At 44.6% G+C, this 19,591-nt stretch overlaps 1 protein-coding gene across 10 annotated transcripts in view; it reads left to right on the forward strand.

The window, feature by feature from the left end:
• The window catches only part of LOC144121162 (uncharacterized), an 80,265-nt gene that overhangs the window by 7,249 nt on the left and 53,425 nt on the right, over nucleotides 1-19,591 (forward strand). For all 10 annotated transcript variants that reach the window (XM_077654162.1, XM_077654165.1, XM_077654166.1 and 7 more), the window contains exons 6-18: nucleotides 3,842-3,900; nucleotides 4,476-4,545; nucleotides 4,776-4,849; nucleotides 5,326-5,422; nucleotides 5,955-6,049; nucleotides 7,268-7,422; nucleotides 8,401-8,447; nucleotides 8,895-8,956; nucleotides 9,145-9,308; nucleotides 9,408-9,445; nucleotides 15,166-15,302; nucleotides 15,576-15,679; nucleotides 16,024-16,129. In XM_077654162.1, coding sequence (XP_077510288.1) covers nucleotides 3,842-3,900; nucleotides 4,476-4,545; nucleotides 4,776-4,849; nucleotides 5,326-5,422; nucleotides 5,955-6,049; nucleotides 7,268-7,422; nucleotides 8,401-8,447; nucleotides 8,895-8,956; nucleotides 9,145-9,308; nucleotides 9,408-9,445; nucleotides 15,166-15,302; nucleotides 15,576-15,679; nucleotides 16,024-16,129 — 1,208 coding nt within the window. The remainder of the gene's footprint in view (nucleotides 1-3,841; nucleotides 3,901-4,475; nucleotides 4,546-4,775; nucleotides 4,850-5,325; nucleotides 5,423-5,954; nucleotides 6,050-7,267; nucleotides 7,423-8,400; nucleotides 8,448-8,894; nucleotides 8,957-9,144; nucleotides 9,309-9,407; nucleotides 9,446-15,165; nucleotides 15,303-15,575; nucleotides 15,680-16,023; nucleotides 16,130-19,591) is intronic.

Raw genomic sequence — 19,591 nt, forward strand, 5'->3', positions numbered from 1 at the left:
TTCAGTGTAGCTTGTAAAAAATTCGAATAGCAGTGAATCTATTAATGCCGAAGGCAGATGGCTGTGTTTTCGTGAATTTTTTGTTGCATTAACGGATTTGTAGCTGTCGGAGGGTGACAATAGGCCACTGCAGATGAAATATTGTTGGCGACATTGATTGCCCATGCTTGGCAGCACCACCAAGTATTTCAGTTTGTATGGAAAGAGATGAAGTAGTGAGATTTCCTGTTCTCGTGAAGTTTCGTTTTCCACATTGCCTCACTTGGAGGCAACACTTGTTTTGATTTCAGAAAAAAATTGTAAGAGGCAGTTTAGCTCCACCTTAATGGTGTAATGTGATAGCGTAATGGGTTAGTTAATGCCCATATATGTTGAATTCGTCATTCTCGATTTTACATTCATAGATCCTTGGGAGTCGTCGTACGACTGTTGGCGCAGTGGTTAAGCGATATGTCACTGCCCTGTGATGGCAGGTGCTGACACTGGTGGCACTTAATTGTGTGACCCAGGTTGCAGTTCGCTCACAATTCAGTGGGCAGGTTTTGATGGGGATTTTTCGATCGAAACGCCGACGACACTGACAATATACCAACGATTTGCTGCACAACGGAAGCTTTAATGTTGTCGCATTAATAAGCACTTCATAGTGGTTCACTGAAAAAAGCACTGACAGCACCCCTATTTTTAAAAGCCTTGCTGCTGGATCCGTTCCTTTGTTATTATAATTATCAAAATGGCACAGATAACAGTAAAGGCACAAAGGATCAAAGAAAAGGCACAAAACATAGCGCTGAATAACAACTGAAACCTTTTGCTTTGGCAAAGAAGATATATATATATGGAGGAGAACAAAGGGTTTAGAAAGGGAGTAGGAACAAAGCAACGCATACAACATGGGCATTATGTGTCGAGGGCAATATGTTTGGTAAAAGGGTATGGATACCAAAATTAGCTTCTAGCTGTGTTTGCTCTTGATATTTATGTGTAACACAGTAGTAAACGCAAACCATCATGTTGAATTCGCCTATGCGTGGCAAATACGTATAAAAATAATTTCTTTTCTGGTGCATTTTTAAGTTTCATCAGTTGAACAGAGGCTATGGTGTGCAAGTAGACATCAGGTTATGGGAGGCATTAGAGAACTATGGTATAACCACTGCTTTATTGGTTCCACTCTGACTGCTGTGTTAGTTAGCCCCAAGAGCTGGAATGAAAGTGAAACAACAAGCAGTTATATAATACAGCAATTTCTTTATGCCATCACGTGGCCTTAAGGCAAGTTATGCATCATACAGTCACTGCTTAGCTGTTGAAACTAGAACTGAAGCAGAATTGAGAGAAACTTGGTCATAAATTATTTAACAGGGAAAGGCCAATTTCAAGTTCCGATCCACGTGTATAAGATCCTCCAAACAGAAAACATGCGACAATAGGTTTGGTGCAAATACTCCATTAAAGGAGCTCTGAAACACCTTCTGAGGAGAGCACATCCACTGTATCACTGCCATCATGTTGTCATGAACACCTGAGCCAAATAATACACTTCTACATGCAGCAGAGAACCCACAATCATGCGCAAAAGTTGGCAAGCTTTTTCGCTGACTTTTTCATGCTCGCACCCTCCTCTGTTGCACCGCTCCTGCCTATACCTGTTCAACGATTGCTAATGGTTAGATTCTTTTAGACATCAGGTAGGTGCCATGGCTGTGGGCATTATAGCGGCGTAGCTCTGGCAGGTCAGGAAGCTCTGCCCCCTGCAATGGGGCCAGCGAAGGAGTGCCGGCCTTTCAGCGTGCAAAAAGTGACGAGAGAAAAGGGAAAGGCGGGAAGCTGCTGAAATTCAAATTTTAAATGGAGGTAACTCGTCTTCTATGAAGTGCATCAAAAAAATTCTTGCTGAAGGATATTTGTGAAGTGGAATCCTTTAACATCACAGGCATACCGCAACCTTATTGGAGCCCCTTACAGAGCCCCTTTAAAGGAACACTCAGGAGAACTCTATCATTTTTTTTTTGTTAGCAAAATCTGATAGTTCGGCATTTCATGGCTTTGTTGCCGCTTGTCCGGGCGCGAAAGATGCATTTATTTCAAGAAATTTGGATTCGAAGTTGAGAAAGTTTTTCCCGCCGCTCTGATTCAAACTCGAGAACTCTTATGACGTCACAGAACGGAGTGACGTGATACGTGACGTAAACACAGACTCCGTGATTTCTGACGGCTAGCGGTGTGGTGCGCAACCTTCCTTTGCCAGCCTCGGAGATTCGTGGCTTCCATGAAGTAAGGAAAATTCCTTCAAGGTGGCACCTCTTGTCCTAGGAAGTCATCACGCTTGTACTTGCGAGATTGGCCTGTGGCGGCGACACCTGTATTTTGGTTCTTGCTATTTTCTACATTACAAGAGCTTTGTTTTCAGTAAGAGTGGCGTTTTTGTAATCATGAGCTGCTATTCTATCGATACAAGCCAACTTCAATTTCTCCTCTGTGTCCCTTTAATGATAAAGCCTGTAAAGGGTTAGCAGAAATATAGAGGAAGGAAAAAGAGGAAAAGATTAAGTCTTTGTTTTCATAAATAAAAGTTCATCAAGCAGCTTTACTGTATGCATGGGTGCATATATTGCCTTGCCTAAAGACACAGGAGGCTTCGAATATTTTGCGAGGATGGGCACTGAGCAGTAGATGTGTAAAATTTGCCAGCACTGCATCTTGTGTCTTTCCTTCAACGTCTCGTCTTTGGCATTATTTCAGCTGTGCCTTTTTTTTTCTTAGCCGCCAACCCCCCGAGGGTGCCATCCACCAGTGTTAATTGCACCTGCAAGATTTGTTTTAACTTTTTAAGGAAGTGAGCCGAACAGACAAGTCCGCATCGCACAGAATTAACATAATCTCAACATACATCCACAGAACACGCTTTTGCCCTCACTTACATGCTCCATATATGGGTGGCACCCTCGTGCTGGAGCCAACGGCGCTTATTTGTTGAGCTAAGTTATTTCACTTAACCAAGCCCACAGTAATGATGGAAACTAAGAAAAAAATTCAGCAGTTTAATCTGCTAATATCTTTCTTTGCAAAAACTTATTTAGTTTTCTGTTCCTTGTTAACAGATAGCAATATGTCAATATGTACCAGTCAGTGTAGTCATTGACTTCCAGCTGGAAAATTTCCATTTGCGTATTTCAAACCACTTGGAATGCCCAGTCTTAGTAGGCTCAGTTGTACCACCACTTGGAGCTTGCAATTCCTAGCAAACACACTGTTGTGAATTTTCTAACTGGAAAGTCTCAAGACCAAGTTGTGATGTCCAATTGGAATCTTATGAACCTGTTGTGTTCATCCAGCTGGTTTGGAAATTTCAAATGGTTCCTAACAAATTCCAATTGGCGTTAGCTCTCCCAGTTGGATTGCCAAGCTGGGGGAGAATAATTGGAATAGACAGTTGGAAGCTGCAAAACCAGTTGTATGATCCAATGAGACCAACAAATTTGAATGCTGTGTTTATTGAGTCTAGTTGGATCCAATTGGTTGTCCAGCTGGTTGCGTTCGGATCCAGCTGGAACCAGATGGATCCATTCAGGATTCCCAGTTTGTCCTTATGGTATTTTCTTTTGCAAGTATAAAGTTGGTATGTCAGGAGTTAGCAAGAACCAAGTAAAACAGAGCAAGTCCAATTCAACGTATGTTGTTGGCAATTTGCGGATTCAGTGGTGAAAGCAGGCCACCACCAGTCTTGCAAGGTTGTTTTTTTTAATTCTAGCATTTTGCATGAAGCGACAGCTAGGGCCTGCTAAGTGGCAACATTCACTTACATGGTATCCCTTCTTCCTTTCACCCCTTTGGCAAGGCTACGAAGTAAATACAGCACTCTCAGAAGAAATCAAGGCACTGAGAGAAATCAACACTGTACGTAGCCCTTGCATATTTTTAGTCGTTTGTTTGTTCTTTGCTGGACGAATACTGTGCTTGTTTGTTTAACCTTGGCCTCCATTGGTGCTGTCTGGATGATGGATAACTGGGTACACTACATGAATATGAACCAGTTTTCTAATAGATGAGATAGAGCAAGACCTGATTGGTATTTTTATTGAGTGCCCCTTGATGACCTTTACTCACTCCTTACAAATGCAGTCCAGCCTCACGTCAGAAGTTGGAGTGGCAACACCTCATTCATATATCACTCTTTATTGAATGAACGGACCTGAGAAAATCAGCTCATCAGAAGGGGTTGCCTTTTAAAATTTATGCCTTTTTTTTTCTAGATTCTCATATCCTTTGCTTCATAGCTTGCTTTCCTTCAAATAAAGATGATCTATTTTAAATTTTTAATTTGTAGAGGATATCTGCTGTAATTTGGTGTTACACGATACTGCAGGTGGCACTTACAGCCTTGCTTATAGTGTGCAGGTGTCATAAACGGTGTGGTGGCATATTTAGTGCCTGCATTGAAGGTGAACATAAAGTTTACTGTTTCATTGCAGCGGCTTCCAAACTTCCTGGACTGCACTAAGAAGAAGCTGAAAGATGCACATGCTAAAATGGTGTCTATTAGTGAGTTTCCTTTTGGACAAACTTCTTTATTTTTCACTAGTTTTGTGATTGAAGGGAAGGGAGAGAATGCAGTGAATGAAAGGCAGTGTGGTTAAGATATGTCACTTAACTGACAGCTTTGCATGAATGAAGGAATGGGTGCACCTTGGTATATCGGTGTTGCCATCCAACGGCAGACTGCGTGTGGCATCTGCACTTGGTTTTATTGTGATCCTCCACCATGTTTACAGGGGCGACATGGCGCAAGAAGAAAAGACACTTGTCTGCAGAGCTCGAGAGCTGCAAAAAGGAATTGGGCATCAAGGTATTGTAGTTGGTTTTGCCATTCGCTTACCAACTCTGTCTACACGTAGCATAAAAACAGGACAGGTTAGGTTATATCTGAATCTTACATGCCATAAGCATAGAAGAGGATGAGGACGATCCTGAGGAAGGTTTCGCACTTAATCATTTAAGGTTCGTGCTGTGCTAATTGATTAAAACCATGCACTATTTAAATTTACTTTCACCAATTTTTTTTTACAATTTTGGCACTAGACCTATCATACCGAATGAAATTAGTTGTTTATTTTTGCTTCTGTACATTGAGGTTTAGGCAAAAATGGGGTTACTATGGCTACTTGCCATGTTCAGAAAACTAGGAGGGTATTCTGTGGACTACAAAAGTTTTTTTGTAGGAGTCATATTTTTGTGGCATCAAGATTGCAAGGTGTTTTTTTGTGTACTGTATATTCAATACACAAACTTCAACTAAATGAAATGACCACTTTCTACATGCAGTTGCAGGTTTGCGAGGATACAGAGGCTTCGAACCAAGTTCTGAGAGGCCGCCTCAATGATCTTCAGCTGCGGATGGTTGCACTAACGGCTCAAAATGGTGATGCTTGATTTCACTCACAATTAATTTTCTGGTCCCTACTATGAGAGCTTTAAGAGTCCTTTCATTGGTTTTGGGCTGAGTGCCATTGACAGAAGTAGACATTAACTTGCCTGCCTAAATATGCACGACTAGACATTGCCATATCTGTCTGTTGGTGTTAATGTGCAATAGCTCTCTACTGACATACGTAATAGCATGGCCACTTATAATTACCTAGTGGTATTGCACTTTGGGCGATGTCTCATCGCTCTCTGAATGACATGCATTACCCAAAGTCCAGACACCAAAAACGTGTTCTTGAGGAACCAGGTCCAGCACATCTTTCCCATGGCTGCATTGAGTTTTCTTTTCTTGCTGATCCCTGGGTGCTGATAAGGTTTAGAACTGTGTGGTACAGTGTATTGTGGGTATGCGGCAGCTTGAACTCCTGGCATTTCTCACCATCTGGACACTGCACATACGGCAGCCTCACTCATGCTGTTGCTCAATGAAGTGACTAACTGCTGTTCATACTCTCTCACTCATACAGCTGAGTGCCGCCAGAATATGCAGCGCCTTGTTGAAGAGCATTCAAATGTGCTTGCGGACAAGGAAAGTCTGGTACTCCAGCATAGAACTGAAAAGGTATGCTCATCATGATTTCAGCTCAGTAATTAAACCTATAGAGACTGTATTCATTCTCTTGGTTTGGCAGGCTTGTGGAAGTTAGCGTGTGGCAACTCTGTGTACTTGCAGGCACACTGTTTGCAAGTTTTGAACAAAAAGATGGTCAAGCTTTCAACTTGGTTAAACCTATTGTAGTGCGAAAGCATTCCCAAATTGCCAAGATCAAATTTTTTCAATGGCGTGGCCCAAATTTGGAGGTCTTCGTCGTGTCAGGCTTGCTCAGTTACGTTTGAACATCACATGTGGTCCAAATTGGCAAAGGTAAAATTCTTGGCGTGGCTCTGGCCAAATTTTGGAAATGACCAAGGCCAAATTTGGAGGTTGCCATCGTGTCGGTCATGCTCATTTATGGTTGGACTTCGATTTTGGTCCAAATCGTCCAAAGTCAAATTTCTGGGGTGGGCCAAGTTTTGGTGGTGGCCCAGGCCAAATTTGGAGGTCACCATCATGTTTGGCGCGGTCAGTTATGGCTAGACATCGATTTTGGTCCAAATATGACATGGTCAAATTTTGGGGTTGTATGGGCCGAATTTTTGAGGTGGCCCAGGCCAAATTTGGAGGTCACCATAGTGTTGTGTGAGGTCAGTTGTGGCTAGACATCGATTTTGGTTGAAATTTGCCAAGGTCAAATTTCATTGGTAAATGGGCCAATTTCTGGGGGTGGACAGATGTCAAGATCAAAGATCATATCACCATAGTGGACCAGAGTGGTCATGGTGAACTTTGTAGACATGGTACACCTTATGCAGCTTACACACTTTTCCTGTGGTAGGCATCACAAGGTTATTTCAAGGTCATCTGGAAACTGAATCTGAGATCAAATTTTACATGGAGCAGAGCATTCCCTCTAAAAGCTCCAACATAGAAGCCAGTATTTGAGCAGCAGAAGCAGGTTTCCTGCTTTTGCTCAGCAGTGCTGTAATATTCCTGCAGCCTAAAGCGAGCTGGGCCTCCTGATCAGTTTATTCCAAAAATTGTGACACTCTTGAGGCTTCCAAGTGATAATATGAGCGGTGACTGACTATGTGTTCGAATGCCATGTTTTGCAGTCATAGTTGCCTGCATATAGGTTCTCTGTGCTACTGACACCATATGCATGAGTAATCTCTATACTGTTGTTCGCTCAGATGTGGTTGCAATTAAAATACCTTTTGTTTTTGTCATGCCTGACCCCAGGAGGAGAAGGACCAGCTCGTTGCACAACTGCGAATGCTGGCCAGCAAGCTGTGCGACCTGTCAGAGTTGGACAATGGGTCGGCCCTGAAACTTTTTGAAGCCTTGGGCAGTGCCGTGCAGCAGCTCAGTGATGAGTGCAGCTCCTTGCATGATAGGTAAAAGTTGGGCAGGGTTCAGTGCAGCCACGAGCTTGTCATCCCACCCCTGATGTGTTGTTTTCACCTTCAATAAGGACTCCACTGCAGGATAAAGATTGTTACCAATAACCTTCAACATTTCTTGTTTTTCTGTGTGTGGTTACTATTAGGGAAAACGAAGAACGTGCTACCAATATGTCTGAGTTCTATTTTGCCTGCTGGTGGTATCTTTAAGCTTATTCATTTGTGAGGACAGCCATTATTCAAGGCACTTGCAAGTTTTTCAGCATGGGAGTTCAGCATGTAGTGTCAAGTTTTTCAGCATGGGAGTTCAGCATGTAGTGTGGCCAAGATGTGCACCCAAAGTATATTTGTTCATCTGTCTTAGCAGTTGTCTCCTGTATCCCTTTCTTCAGCCGTGATATGGGCGTAGGCCGAGTCTATACTGATTCAACAAAACCTAATCCTTTCTTATAAGGTTGTGATAGAAACCTACATTATGTTTACTTTTAATGGCCGTAACATATAAATGAGAGGGTTTCACCAAATTAGGATAAAGGCACTAGCTCAAGCACGACTGACAGAGTAGAATGGGCAGAAAAAGACGTAAAGATCACCTGAGAACATTGGGCCAGCACCACTGAAAGTAGGAAGCATATATGTTGGGTGCATTGCTCTGCTGTCTGAAGGGGCAACTTCATTTTATCCTTTTTTCTTGCACTCTGGTGACAAGTGCCTCTGCAAAGAATTTCAGGAGATGTTTGTTCCCATCCATGCAAATTTTTGAATACCAATGTATATTTTGTTTTGCTTTTTATTTTCTTGCTTTTTCATCATGGGACTTTATCCCCCTGATTACCTTTTCAAATGCAGCTTAGGATCTATTCAGGTGGCTGGCTGCAGCTATATTGAAGATCTGTTCTCACAAAATACAGCTTTTATCTTTTCCCAACAAATTTATTTGGGCATCTGACAGCCTTGCTTCTTTTTTTGCAGAGAAAGAGCGGCAAAGACCACTATTGAAGCTCTGAGGGGAGAGAGAGGTACACTTACAAATTTATCCTCTTTTTTTTTTTAACATATAATGTCGAAGTTTTGATTTTTCTGTTTCTCTCAATGTGTTTTGAATTGTATGATATCCGCATTCACATGGATATATTGACTCATGCAAACTGTACTAAGAACGGTGCACTCTGAAACAAGGGTGCTCTTGGGAAGCATACAGATATAACTGCATGCACACTAAATAGAGATTTTTCATAAATATTCGCGTGTTGTTTAATGCCATGAAGTTATTTTGACTTGTGCATAGAGTGGAATTGCTATTGGAGGGTATAGTCTTTAATACCTTTGCAATGGAGCTGCAATGTGTTGCCATGCCATTTCCTTTTGCAGTGTCGCTGCATGACCTTTACTACTGTGTATTATAGTTCTGCATTTGCATCATAATACGTTGACAAATAATGGTGACCATTTTGCACTGTTTCCAGATGCCCTAATGGCTGAAAACAGAGTCCTTGCAGAAAAACTGAAAGACTACAATGAGCTTCAGGTCGGTTAATTAATGCCATTTGCCAACAGCATATGTGGGTTACATTTTTTTTTCTTTTTTGCCTGCTCAGAAAAGTTGTACTCTAACTGCGTGTTGTTTCCATACACAAATTCTCACACTAGCTAGCATGGTTTCTCATGGAGATATAATAGCTGTATTAAGCTTGGCATCCACTTCTATTCCTATAGCAAGCAAAAGAAATTCTTGAAGATGACCTCACGATTCATAAAAATGTTGCCGAAAACTTAACACGGGAAGTACACCATCAACTGACCAGTGTCATGGATACCGTGAAGCAAGTGATACGGGAAAGCGCAAATGCTCAAGGATCTTTTGAGGCCACTTTGCAGACGTGAGTTGTCATTGCAGTCTGATTTCCAGCTCACGTGTGTGAATGGAGATTGCATATATATTTCACTGCATTGCTTGCTAACCTTCGTCTTGGTTCCAGTGTTATAGAGGAAGCGTTACAGCAGCGCACACAAATCCGTGAGTTCCACATTTCTATTTTCTTTTTGTGCATGTTGCAGGCAAAGATGGTGTTGCAATATTCTTGGATAACTGGCACATCTCAGTGTTAGTGTCTAGTTGTGTTCAGAATGATGGGCGTGTGATGCGCATTTTGTTCTAGGCCGTATTCTGTACCGCTCTCAATCATAAAACGCTCACAATGCCGCCATATTGCCCGCTCCTATTGGTCGGCCTTGGCCGACGGTTTTTGTGTCACCAGTGGCTGCTATTTACGTAGTGAACACGGCTGAAGTGATGACGTTGCGCGCCTAATTATGCGGATTTAAAACTGAGAGCGGAAAATATAGCTCTTAAGCCGCTCACAATCTTTGTGAGCGAAAATGGCGGCTGTTTACAGCATCTAATACGCGGGTGGCCTCGCGAGCAGTGGTGTAGGGGGGTGCATGAAAACCATTTTGACGCGCGGGGTGAGTAATTTCGATGCATCGACTTAGGAAGGAGACTGCAGAGTGGCTGTGCGACAAACTCGCTGTTGAACTGAGAGTGTGTGGATGAGTGCGCTGTCAGTGGAGTGGCTGGTGCTGGGCGCACTGTGCTTCTTTGCCACTGGTGGGTGTTAAGGCACCGTAGGACATGAAGAAAATATCGGCGCAGCCCAACCGACTGTGAACTAGTGTTTGTGGCGAGTGGCGGAGACCAATGTCAACGCTGGATCGCAGAAGGGGTGTGTTCGCTTTCCGGGGAGACCCAAAGAGAAGGCGGCGTTGAAGGAGGGCTTCCTTTGCCTAAACTTTCGTCGCGGCAGCATCCCCGGCGTTGTCGGGTGTGTAGTTGCACCCTCATCGCCATCAGGGAGCCGCGAGGCAGTGCTATGAACAAGCCGCAAGCGGTTCTACGCTGCGAACATGACAGTGAGTAGACCTCGGCCACTGTTTTTGACTGCATGAGTTCGGCTACAATTGTGGGCCTCGGCAACGAGTGTAAGTTCATGCTGTGCGTGTTTTTTCTCAGATCTGTGGCGTGAACATGTACATTCTGGCGGCACTCCAAGGCGGAGGATTCGGCACGATTCGGCAACATTGCTGCTACCCCGTTTTGTAAACTACGCTATGTGGGAAAGCTTACTTGCGGAATTTCGCGAGCCTCCGGAAGAAACGTGTCGAGTTGTCACAATAGGGCAAGTGATCCAGTAAAAATTCTGCCTATTGCATGGTTCATTGTAACCCGTGCACCTCTTTAGTGGGCGTAACAGCAGGTGTGACAACGGCCGGAAGGCTTCTGTCGCTAGATCAAAAAATATCCCGGCCGCATAGTTTCAGTTTCTGAGCTTTGCTGCTGCCCCACGGCAACTGCAACTGTCGGCTCATGCATTTGCCGGTAGTCCAATCCCAGCTTGGCACGGCTTTCGGACGCCGACTGGCGCATCGCAGGTGATTTCTTCTTCCTTTTTAGAAACGGTCTCGCCGTTCCGACGCCAGTGCATGTTCCCCGGCCCCTTGCTTGCATTTGTGTTGTTCTTCCAGCACTCAAAAACGGGCGGCTCGCCACGGGCTTACAGGTGTTAGCGCGATGGAGCCGCCTCATAAGGCCTTACTTGATCTTCACATTTTTGGCATTTGGGGGAGGGGCACGGGGAATTCATTAAATCAAGGCCTTCGGTCCGGTTGCCTTGAACTCTGAATGAATGAGGTTTTACTAGTCATCACGTTATTTTTTGTTGAGATTCTCGTCATTTTATGGGTTTTGTTTTGCATGACCTCATTACATTTGGATACTGTTATGCTGCCTAATCAAGTAATATACATTTCTGCGCACATGATGTTTTTCTATACGTTACTGAGGCAGTCTAGATTTGTTTAAGTTGCAAAGGCCATACATTTTGAAAAAAAATAAGGGCTATAATACATGATAGTTTATCATTTTCTCTTTTTTTTTTGTACTGAACAGATATTCGATATTTGATTCAGTATTTGAAGCCATTTTTTCTTCATATTCGTATTCGATTCATATTTGGAAATTTCAGAATTCACACGCCCCTACACATTACACATTACTGCCCTGTCCTGCCTACCTCACTGCCTTGGATCATATGCAAACTTGTACATTGCCTTTACACATGCATTGTGGAGAATTCAAGCGCTGTGTACGAGTGAATGTGAACAAATTTGCTAAACTTTCTGCCCTGTTGCAATTAGCCTCTACACAAGCCATACAAGCAACTTCTTGCCTGGTTGACCCTTGATCTATTAGAAGATCAGCAAATGACGTTAATGGAAAAAGCTTGTTCTCTCCTTGGTGACAATAGCAAAGTTATCAAATGAAGTGCTTCCTTACTCTCTAAACAAACTAAGCGGAGCATAAACATCGCAATTTCTGCATCTTGCACAGGCAAAAAAAAAAAAAAAATACCGCAACACTGAACATCAACTGAACAAAGCAAACAAAACCACCAACGGAACATCAAGTGCTCGGCCCAATGTGGGCGGGATCATTTGGTTATGTCACCGATAAACGGTCGAAGCACTCAAAGCCAGGTTTAATTAGACGTGCTAGGCGTCCAGACACAGCAGGGAGCTCGAGCGAGAATGAAGACAAAAACCTCTAGCCTCTCGAGAGCGCAAGGCATGGCAAGTCCCATCTAAAACAATTCGGCCGCGGTATGGCGCCACTGGATTGATTGGGACTGTGGCAGTTTCGAGGCAGAAGACTGATTGTTGTCACAGAGGCAGGCCGTGTCGGCTGTCATTTCCCGCACCGATATTGCAAGCTATCAGAGCTGTACCTGTCTGTCGACAGTTCCTTCTGTGTGTTGCTTCATGGTATTCTGGTATTTTCTAAAGAGAAATAAACACGAGTCGTCACTTGGCCATCCATAGTAGGCGCCGACCGAAAATACAGTTGTCTTCGTCGATTTTCGAGCCGACCGATCCTTGTAAGTTGATCTCGGCAGGTCCGTAGCATTCACTGCCTTCAAACATATTTTTCTGCACACTTAAGAGATCCGCAAAATACCTTGATTTTAGACAACACGCAAAAAGCAGGAAGTAGCCATGGAATCAGCTGTTTTCTTGCAGGCCGCCATGTTCACACGATATCACTGCCAGCGCGCCCTCATGGCAATGAGAGTTACGCTAAAGCAAATTTCATTGCAAAACTGAGAACACTTCTTGTTTTGCTTGGTGTTGTTGAGTTTCAAGTACAGTTTCTTAGCAAAATAAAACAATACTTTTTTTATTCACTCCATTTTTACAGGAAAACGTTAGCCTACGGTCTCTTGTCGTGGGAATACACATTCCGGGGCAGAGCCACTGCAACCCTGCTGCTAATTGGTTGATCCTGTGGTTGGCATCTTGCGGTGTTTTTTATTTTGACGTCACGCTCTCGAAATTGAGAGCGATTTAGAGAGCGGTACAGAATACGGCCCCAGGAGATCTGTCAATCTTGGGGCTGCACCTTTAGCAGAAAAACTTTTAACTTTATTCCATGCATCACCTTATTTGATTCTACATTTTTTTGGGGTAAATTTCTTGCAACACTATGGCAGAGTGGATTTGTGTGGTTTCATTCATTTTAGAAAGCAGGCATTAGTCATTGCACTAAATTTGCTTTCTGTATAAGCAGGTGCTAAGTGTTCTTTTTAGGCAAGGTGCCACTCCCCGCGGTGGCTCAGTGGTAAGGGTGCTCGGCTACTGATCCGGAGTACCCGGGTTCGAACCCGACCGCGGTGGCTGCGTTTCGATGTAGGCGAAACTCTAATGGTGTCTTCGACTGGTCGCTCCCACTATCCGGTTAGGATCTGGCAGAGTGGGAGCCGCTCTTGCTCTGAGCGCATAGAGAGACTAGTCAAGCCGAATGGCCAGCGAGTTTTTAGAGCGGAAGCGCAGGAGGCAGAAGGGGACATAACTTCCGGAACCACTACGTGGCACCGCTACTGATGTCAGCAGTAGCCACACGTAAGGTCTCTTGATTACCTTTAGCCACACGTGGCCGTACACAGTTTGCATCGCGGTCGCCGCTTAGCCTGTATCGATCGCTACCCCGGGTTTCCGTCCCACGGGACGATCATTTTTCGAACATCGCCTTCTGGATAGCACTGCCAGGCTGTCATCCTCGTCTGAGCTGCTGCTGGAATCGCTGTTGTCATGTAACAGCAACACAGCGTAGTTATCCGGCGCCTCTTGGACATTTTGTCTCACACAGCGTGGCACCCACAAAACACAACACAGCAAGGACGTTACTACTGCGTCAAAAAAACCCACACTTGTTTCTGCCTGCGTGCAGCGGACGCCGAGGCATCGCTCCGGTTTCGCGAAATGGCGGAAGTGGCTCTGTCACGTGGACTATCTCGGAGCCGCTCCGACTTTTTTCTCGGAGCGCGTCACAGCGCTCTGGGCTCGAGGCGAGCGCTCAGAAAGAACCAGCCGAATGCAGTCAGAGCGGCCGGCTTCGACCAGCCGAATGTGCGGTCGCCTCTCAGAGCGCTCTAGAGCGATCTAAAGCGACCAGTCGAAGACACCATAAGGCACCCATGCTCTGTGCAATGTGTAGTGCACGTTAAGTGATCTCCAGGTGGTCGGAGCCCTCCACAATGGCACCTCTTCCTTTCTTCTCTTAGTCCCTCCTTTCAGGGTTTGCTGATCTATGAGACAGATACTGCATCATTTCCTTCCCCAAAAACCAATTTCTAATTTCTAGACAAGGTGCACTGACATCCTTGGCTGCAGGAAGATGCCTACACTTTTGAAAACACATGTACTACGCTTGATTTTTAGTGCTATTTGGACTGCTGTTGGAGTTATAGGAAATGCATACCTAATAACTTATTTTGTACATAGAGCTAGCTGTGACGCTGTTGCTGTGTATGGCAGCTGAAAATAGCCCATTGTGACATTTTTTTTTTGCAGTTTGGCTCTCAGTGCTGCCAGCTTTTGCAAACATCACCACTTCTTGCTGGATGGCATTTTTAAATGCACCTGTCAACAGGTTCTCATATTCCATAATGGAAAATTTAAGTGAGCTGCGGCCAATTAGCTAAACTGATGCTAGAAGTCGAGGCTGTGTTACTATTGGTAGTTACACTTTCCAGAACTTTCTTTTTTGTCTTAGCCCCCCCCAAAGGTGACTCACATTATTAGGTTCTAGCAGCATCCTCTCTGGACGATTGGAGCGGCTGAAAATGACGGAGTGACACGAGCCGCATGCTAGAATGCTCGGGCTTCGACATGGCACTCGGACAATGACAAGAGATTAAGAAAAAAAAACCCTGTTCTTGAGTCTGCAGCCGACTGGTTCGGGTCCTTCCTCCCGACGGCGCTCTTAGCGTTATTGTTTAGACAAATGTATTCTAATAGCCTTTTCTTGTGTCAAGTAGAGTGACAAATAATGGATGTCTGCAACCTTCGAATGTGCATGGTGGGCCTCATTGTACTAATATCTTTGCCTTTGCTGTGTGACAAATCAGAATGCAAGTTGTGAATAGTCAGAAAACAAAGCAGCTACATAGAGAAAGAAGTGAAAAATACACCAATCTTCTCTCGGGAAGATGACATCGAGGTGATGTAGATTTGAGCTCTGTGCAGAATATTATTTGCTTTGTTATTCAAATGTAACGTCTACAAAAGGAGAGAGATGCTGTTGCTGTTATTGTGCAGGGGGCTCGTTGAGTTTAAGTCTGGAGCATTTTTGTGCAGAAATATTCATTCTCAATGCATGGTGGGGCATTTTTTGTTCCCAAACAGGCTTGTTCTATGATCACTGGAGCCGCTCCCAGGTACTGACCTCTGAAATGAGTGACGAATTGGCCAGGAAGAAAGAAGAAGTTCAGAGACTGTCTGCGGAGTGCGCAAGAATGGGCTCTGTCATCGGGGAGCAGATGGTAGGCTGTTTCCCATGGTTCCTTTGGGCATGAGAGCTTAGGATTGGCGGTTGTGTATGGTAAGTGAAGTTTCAACGCTCCGAAGCTGCATGTGAGCTGTGAGGAATGCCGTAGTGCATGAACAGTATGAATTATTTCCAGTCACATGGAATTCCTTTGTGTGCGCTGATATCGCACAGCAAACAGGAGCCGATGTCACCACACCCCTTTTCAGATGCGGGACGTTCACAGGATGTGTGAATTCCATTGAATATCTCTGGTTTCTACCTGCAGGCTGAAATTGAAGGCCTGTGCAGTGGTATCACCAACTTTGAGCAGCTTGCTGCTGATAGTGCTGATGACCTAGCACGAGTGCAGGCTGAAGCAGAGTCCCTCAAGTGAGCTTTTATTTGTGATCTTTTTTTTCCACACTTACCAGAACAGTCTCTTAATTGCAACTTGCAGTTAGCTGCACAGTTGAAGCTTTTTGTTGTGTTTGGATCTCACATAGCCTGGCTATAGGACCTTTTGCAAATATATCTCAGTCTGCCCAACTTTGATGATCCTTGGCCACAATGACATGTACTCACTGTGGTGTGCTCGCATGTTAATTAGCAGAAAGCATAACTTCAAGGGGAGCCTAAAGCGCTTACTGCAACTCACTGCTCTGTGACTTAATGCTGTAGTTGTGCTAGCAGTGTTAATGAGCTTTGAGTACATTACACTGTGCTCATGCCACCAGGGAGTCCCTGGCTGCAGCCCAGATGGAGGCTGAAGAACGAGAGAAGGCTGCCCTGCTGCTTCTCGAAAAGGACTCACAGATTGCCCAGCTGGAAGCAGAGCTGCAGGTAGGCCAGGGGCTGGCTGAATTGCTTGCACGCATTTGATGGCATGCAGTTGTTTAATAATATGAGGCGCAAAACCTGCAAAATTGGCTTGCTATCTGTGCCTATCAGGCAGCACTGGGCGCAGTTTTACCTCAAATAATTTAATAACCTTTAATACCTTAAAAACCGAGAATATTGTTGTGCGGGCACAGATCGCGCACACTTCTGTAGCAGAGTTTTTTTTTGGCTTGCTTGCTGCATATCAAGTGTTCTCAATCATTCTCTGGAACCGTATGCTTATAACAGCCACCTTCTTGTCTATCTTTGCTAGAAGTGCAAGTCTGCAGTCATTGCATTTTCTAAACATGCTAAACACGTTGCTAGGAAAGAGATTGTAACTGTGCTTGGCATATTCTTTTGCAGTGAAAGGTAAACTACTTGAATGCATAAATTCACTTCAAGCATGTACTTGCGTAACTTTGAGAAGGCACACTTTGTGCATTTTGGTCGTCCATTGTTTGACAAGATATTACCCCCAAACATCAACCAACATTACTGACTTGTTCAGCAAACAATGCACTTTCCATTTGCCGTTTTATCTGAAATAATTCTTGTAGAACAATTGGTTAATAAGTTTGATCGTGGTGAAGCCTTACTCATTTGCACAGTTAACTGATCAGTATCTCAGCCCTGATTTTAAATAATCGGCTCAATGTGTAGCCTTACTGGGGGAGTGGGTGGGTGTGTCAGTGTGAGCATCAGTGGGCGGACTTCATGCTTTGTATGGATTAAATATTCAGCAAGTTTGTGGTGGATACTTTGCTCAGCATTTTGCTAGGTAAGAAAGTAAACAGTGCATTTTGACCATGCATTTCTTCTGAAGACTGTCTTGCAAAGCAGTTTGCTGCTAGATCAGTGGTTGTTCCTGTTTGTTCTTATGAGTGGAATTACAGTAAATCTCCACTAACTCCAACTCGCATATCTTTAAATATATAGTAATCCCTCGTTATAACGAAGTCAGCGGGATGGCGAAAAAATTCGTTATAAGTGGTAATTCGATACAAGCGTCCACCCGAGAAAATCTAAAGCAGTCGAGCTTTAATGGCACCGCAACGGCGAGGAAGTCAAAAATACAATGTATTCAGGGAAGCAAAACTTTATTCAGGTGCAAAAAAAGGCAGTGAGCTTTGAATGTTTCAAGTTCTTACTGGGCGCGTGCAACCCCTGCTCTAATCTGACCAAGCATTGCACGAGGCCGTGGTCGCATTCAACCTTTGGGGTATTTCGAATTGCGAAGGCAGTGGCCACTTTTATCGGGGTAGTTCGGGTTATTTTGAAGGCAGTGGTGGCTGCTTTCATGCGGGGAGGGGCGGGGGTCATCATTGTAGGTACGCAGCGCGATCGTGAAAACTGAACGGTTTTGTAATAGGGGCTTCGCTTGATTACTGGGCCGTTTTTTTTTTTCCGATGTGTACAGCTGTGAAATTTGCAATTGAGTTTTTCGGCGCACCGTTGTCGACGACACTGTGTAATTCTACGCTTCCAGTGCCGGTGCTCGCGCAGCGTCGCGTCCGCGTCATTCACAGATGTCTTGGAACAAAATTAAATGACCCTATCATGCATTCAGACTGTCTAATCGGATGGCGCGAATCAAGCATGACCGGCTAGAGAAAATCGCCGGGGAAACACCGTGGTTGTGTTGACCCGCCATGTTGATAGCCTGACTTGCCGCTGGCTACGCTCGGATTTTTCATGTTTTCGGCAAGTTATCGATCTATTTGCACCGTCAAAATGGCAACGAAGCTAGGGCGGTGTTTTATTGCGATGCAGGCCGATTATGATGAGCGGCAAGCAGATTTCTAGACCGGCTTCGCCAAAGTCGTATTCCCGATTTGTTAACGTAGCTCCTCGCATCGAACACGGCAAAGGGCGTGCGACCAAGCAGCAGCTCGACAACACCGTTGTTCACAGTTGCAAGCATGACCTGCGGGTCGCCTTCTCGTTTGAAGCGAAAACTCTTGGAAAGCTTTTGAGAGTTTCGTCTGCTTTGGCCGATGTGAAACAATGTGGCCAATGTGGCTTAGCGACGACTACGACAGCCAGGGAGCAGCTAAGTTTGTTGCCAAAAGCTCACCTCGCTCGCTGCTCGCAAGCGTGATTGGGCTCGTAATCGGAGGGACACTTTTGTGCTTTTTGGATCGTTTCAGTGCCAGAAATGTTCTTTAGAGCGGTAAAATTTTGCTCACCAAGCACACTTTATGGAATGCTACATCGCAAGTCTGCCCGTAGTCTTTTGGCCACTTTTCGGCTACCAAGAGACCACGGTTTTCTGGCATTGCAAAGCGTCACAAAAATTTCATTTTCGTTTAGATTCTATCACAGGGGATACCAGCGACGTTATTACGACCGGTTCGGGCGCGCTTCCATTCGCATCCGCTGTAAACAGCTGGGGGCACTCGGCACTCGCTTACTCGTTACTAGGCAGGTCATCGGTCGTAGGTTTGGTACTTTTGTGGCCTGTTCTGTGCCTGCCTGAGACTAATTCATCGGCTGTATTAATTTGACACTGCATGCGCAAAAGAGTCGCTGCCGCGGCGGCGATGCCTCTGTTCACCACTTCGCTCAAAGCGGGTCAAGCTCTTCATGCACTTCAAGTAATGCGACCTAAAATATATAAACGATATAAACGATATTTCGGGTAAAGCGATTTCGTTATAACGAGGGATTACTCTATCTGTGATCAAAGTTAAGCAAGTTTTTCCATGTCATGCAGTGGAGAGCATTAGGTACTGTATATATTAGTATCTTGGAAGGTTTTCATGACGAAATTTGGGTGACTTGAAATATGATCTGTGAGAACTTGGTAAAAGAAAGGAGGGTTGTTGGCCAGTGGTTCTTGCAGCCTACAGGTCGTGCTGCCGACGAACAGGTGGGTCTGCACTAGTGGGCTGCAGTGTGCACCCATTACTGCCACTCTGTTTCCCTGCATGCTTTTGTGCAATTTTGACTTCACACGAGGCTTGGACAGAGTCTGCTTCCTAGGGCAATGACGGGGCAGGCAGGAAGAGGGTACATGTGGGAGAATCTCTGAATGATCTTTCCCATGAGCAGCAGTATCATTTGAGACATGGCAGAGATGGTGGTGGCTCCTACTGCCTCCACATTATCAGCATGATAACAGGCTCAAGCTAGCGCACTGGTCTTTGTCGGCAGGGTTTCTTGCACTGCTGTGCCGCTCGCCAGACTCTTCTATTAAATGGTCAAGTGCTTATTCTTCAGAAGGGAATTAGCACTGCTGGCAATAGATAGATCCAGGCTTGCAGTTATAAAATGAATGATCAGTACATTTGAAAGTTTTGTGCTTTGCTGATCTCAAGGCTCTGTTTATTTCAATTTTTCTTTGGTTTTGCAACTTCGAAGTATTGAGATTTTAGTTTATGTGCACTGAACCTTCTGTCAGGCCACAATTATATAACTGTGACC

This window comes from Amblyomma americanum, chromosome 2, assembly GCF_052857255.1.
Source record: "Amblyomma americanum isolate KBUSLIRL-KWMA chromosome 2, ASM5285725v1, whole genome shotgun sequence".
In the NCBI taxonomy this organism is placed as follows: Eukaryota; Metazoa; Arthropoda; class Arachnida; order Ixodida; family Ixodidae; genus Amblyomma; species Amblyomma americanum.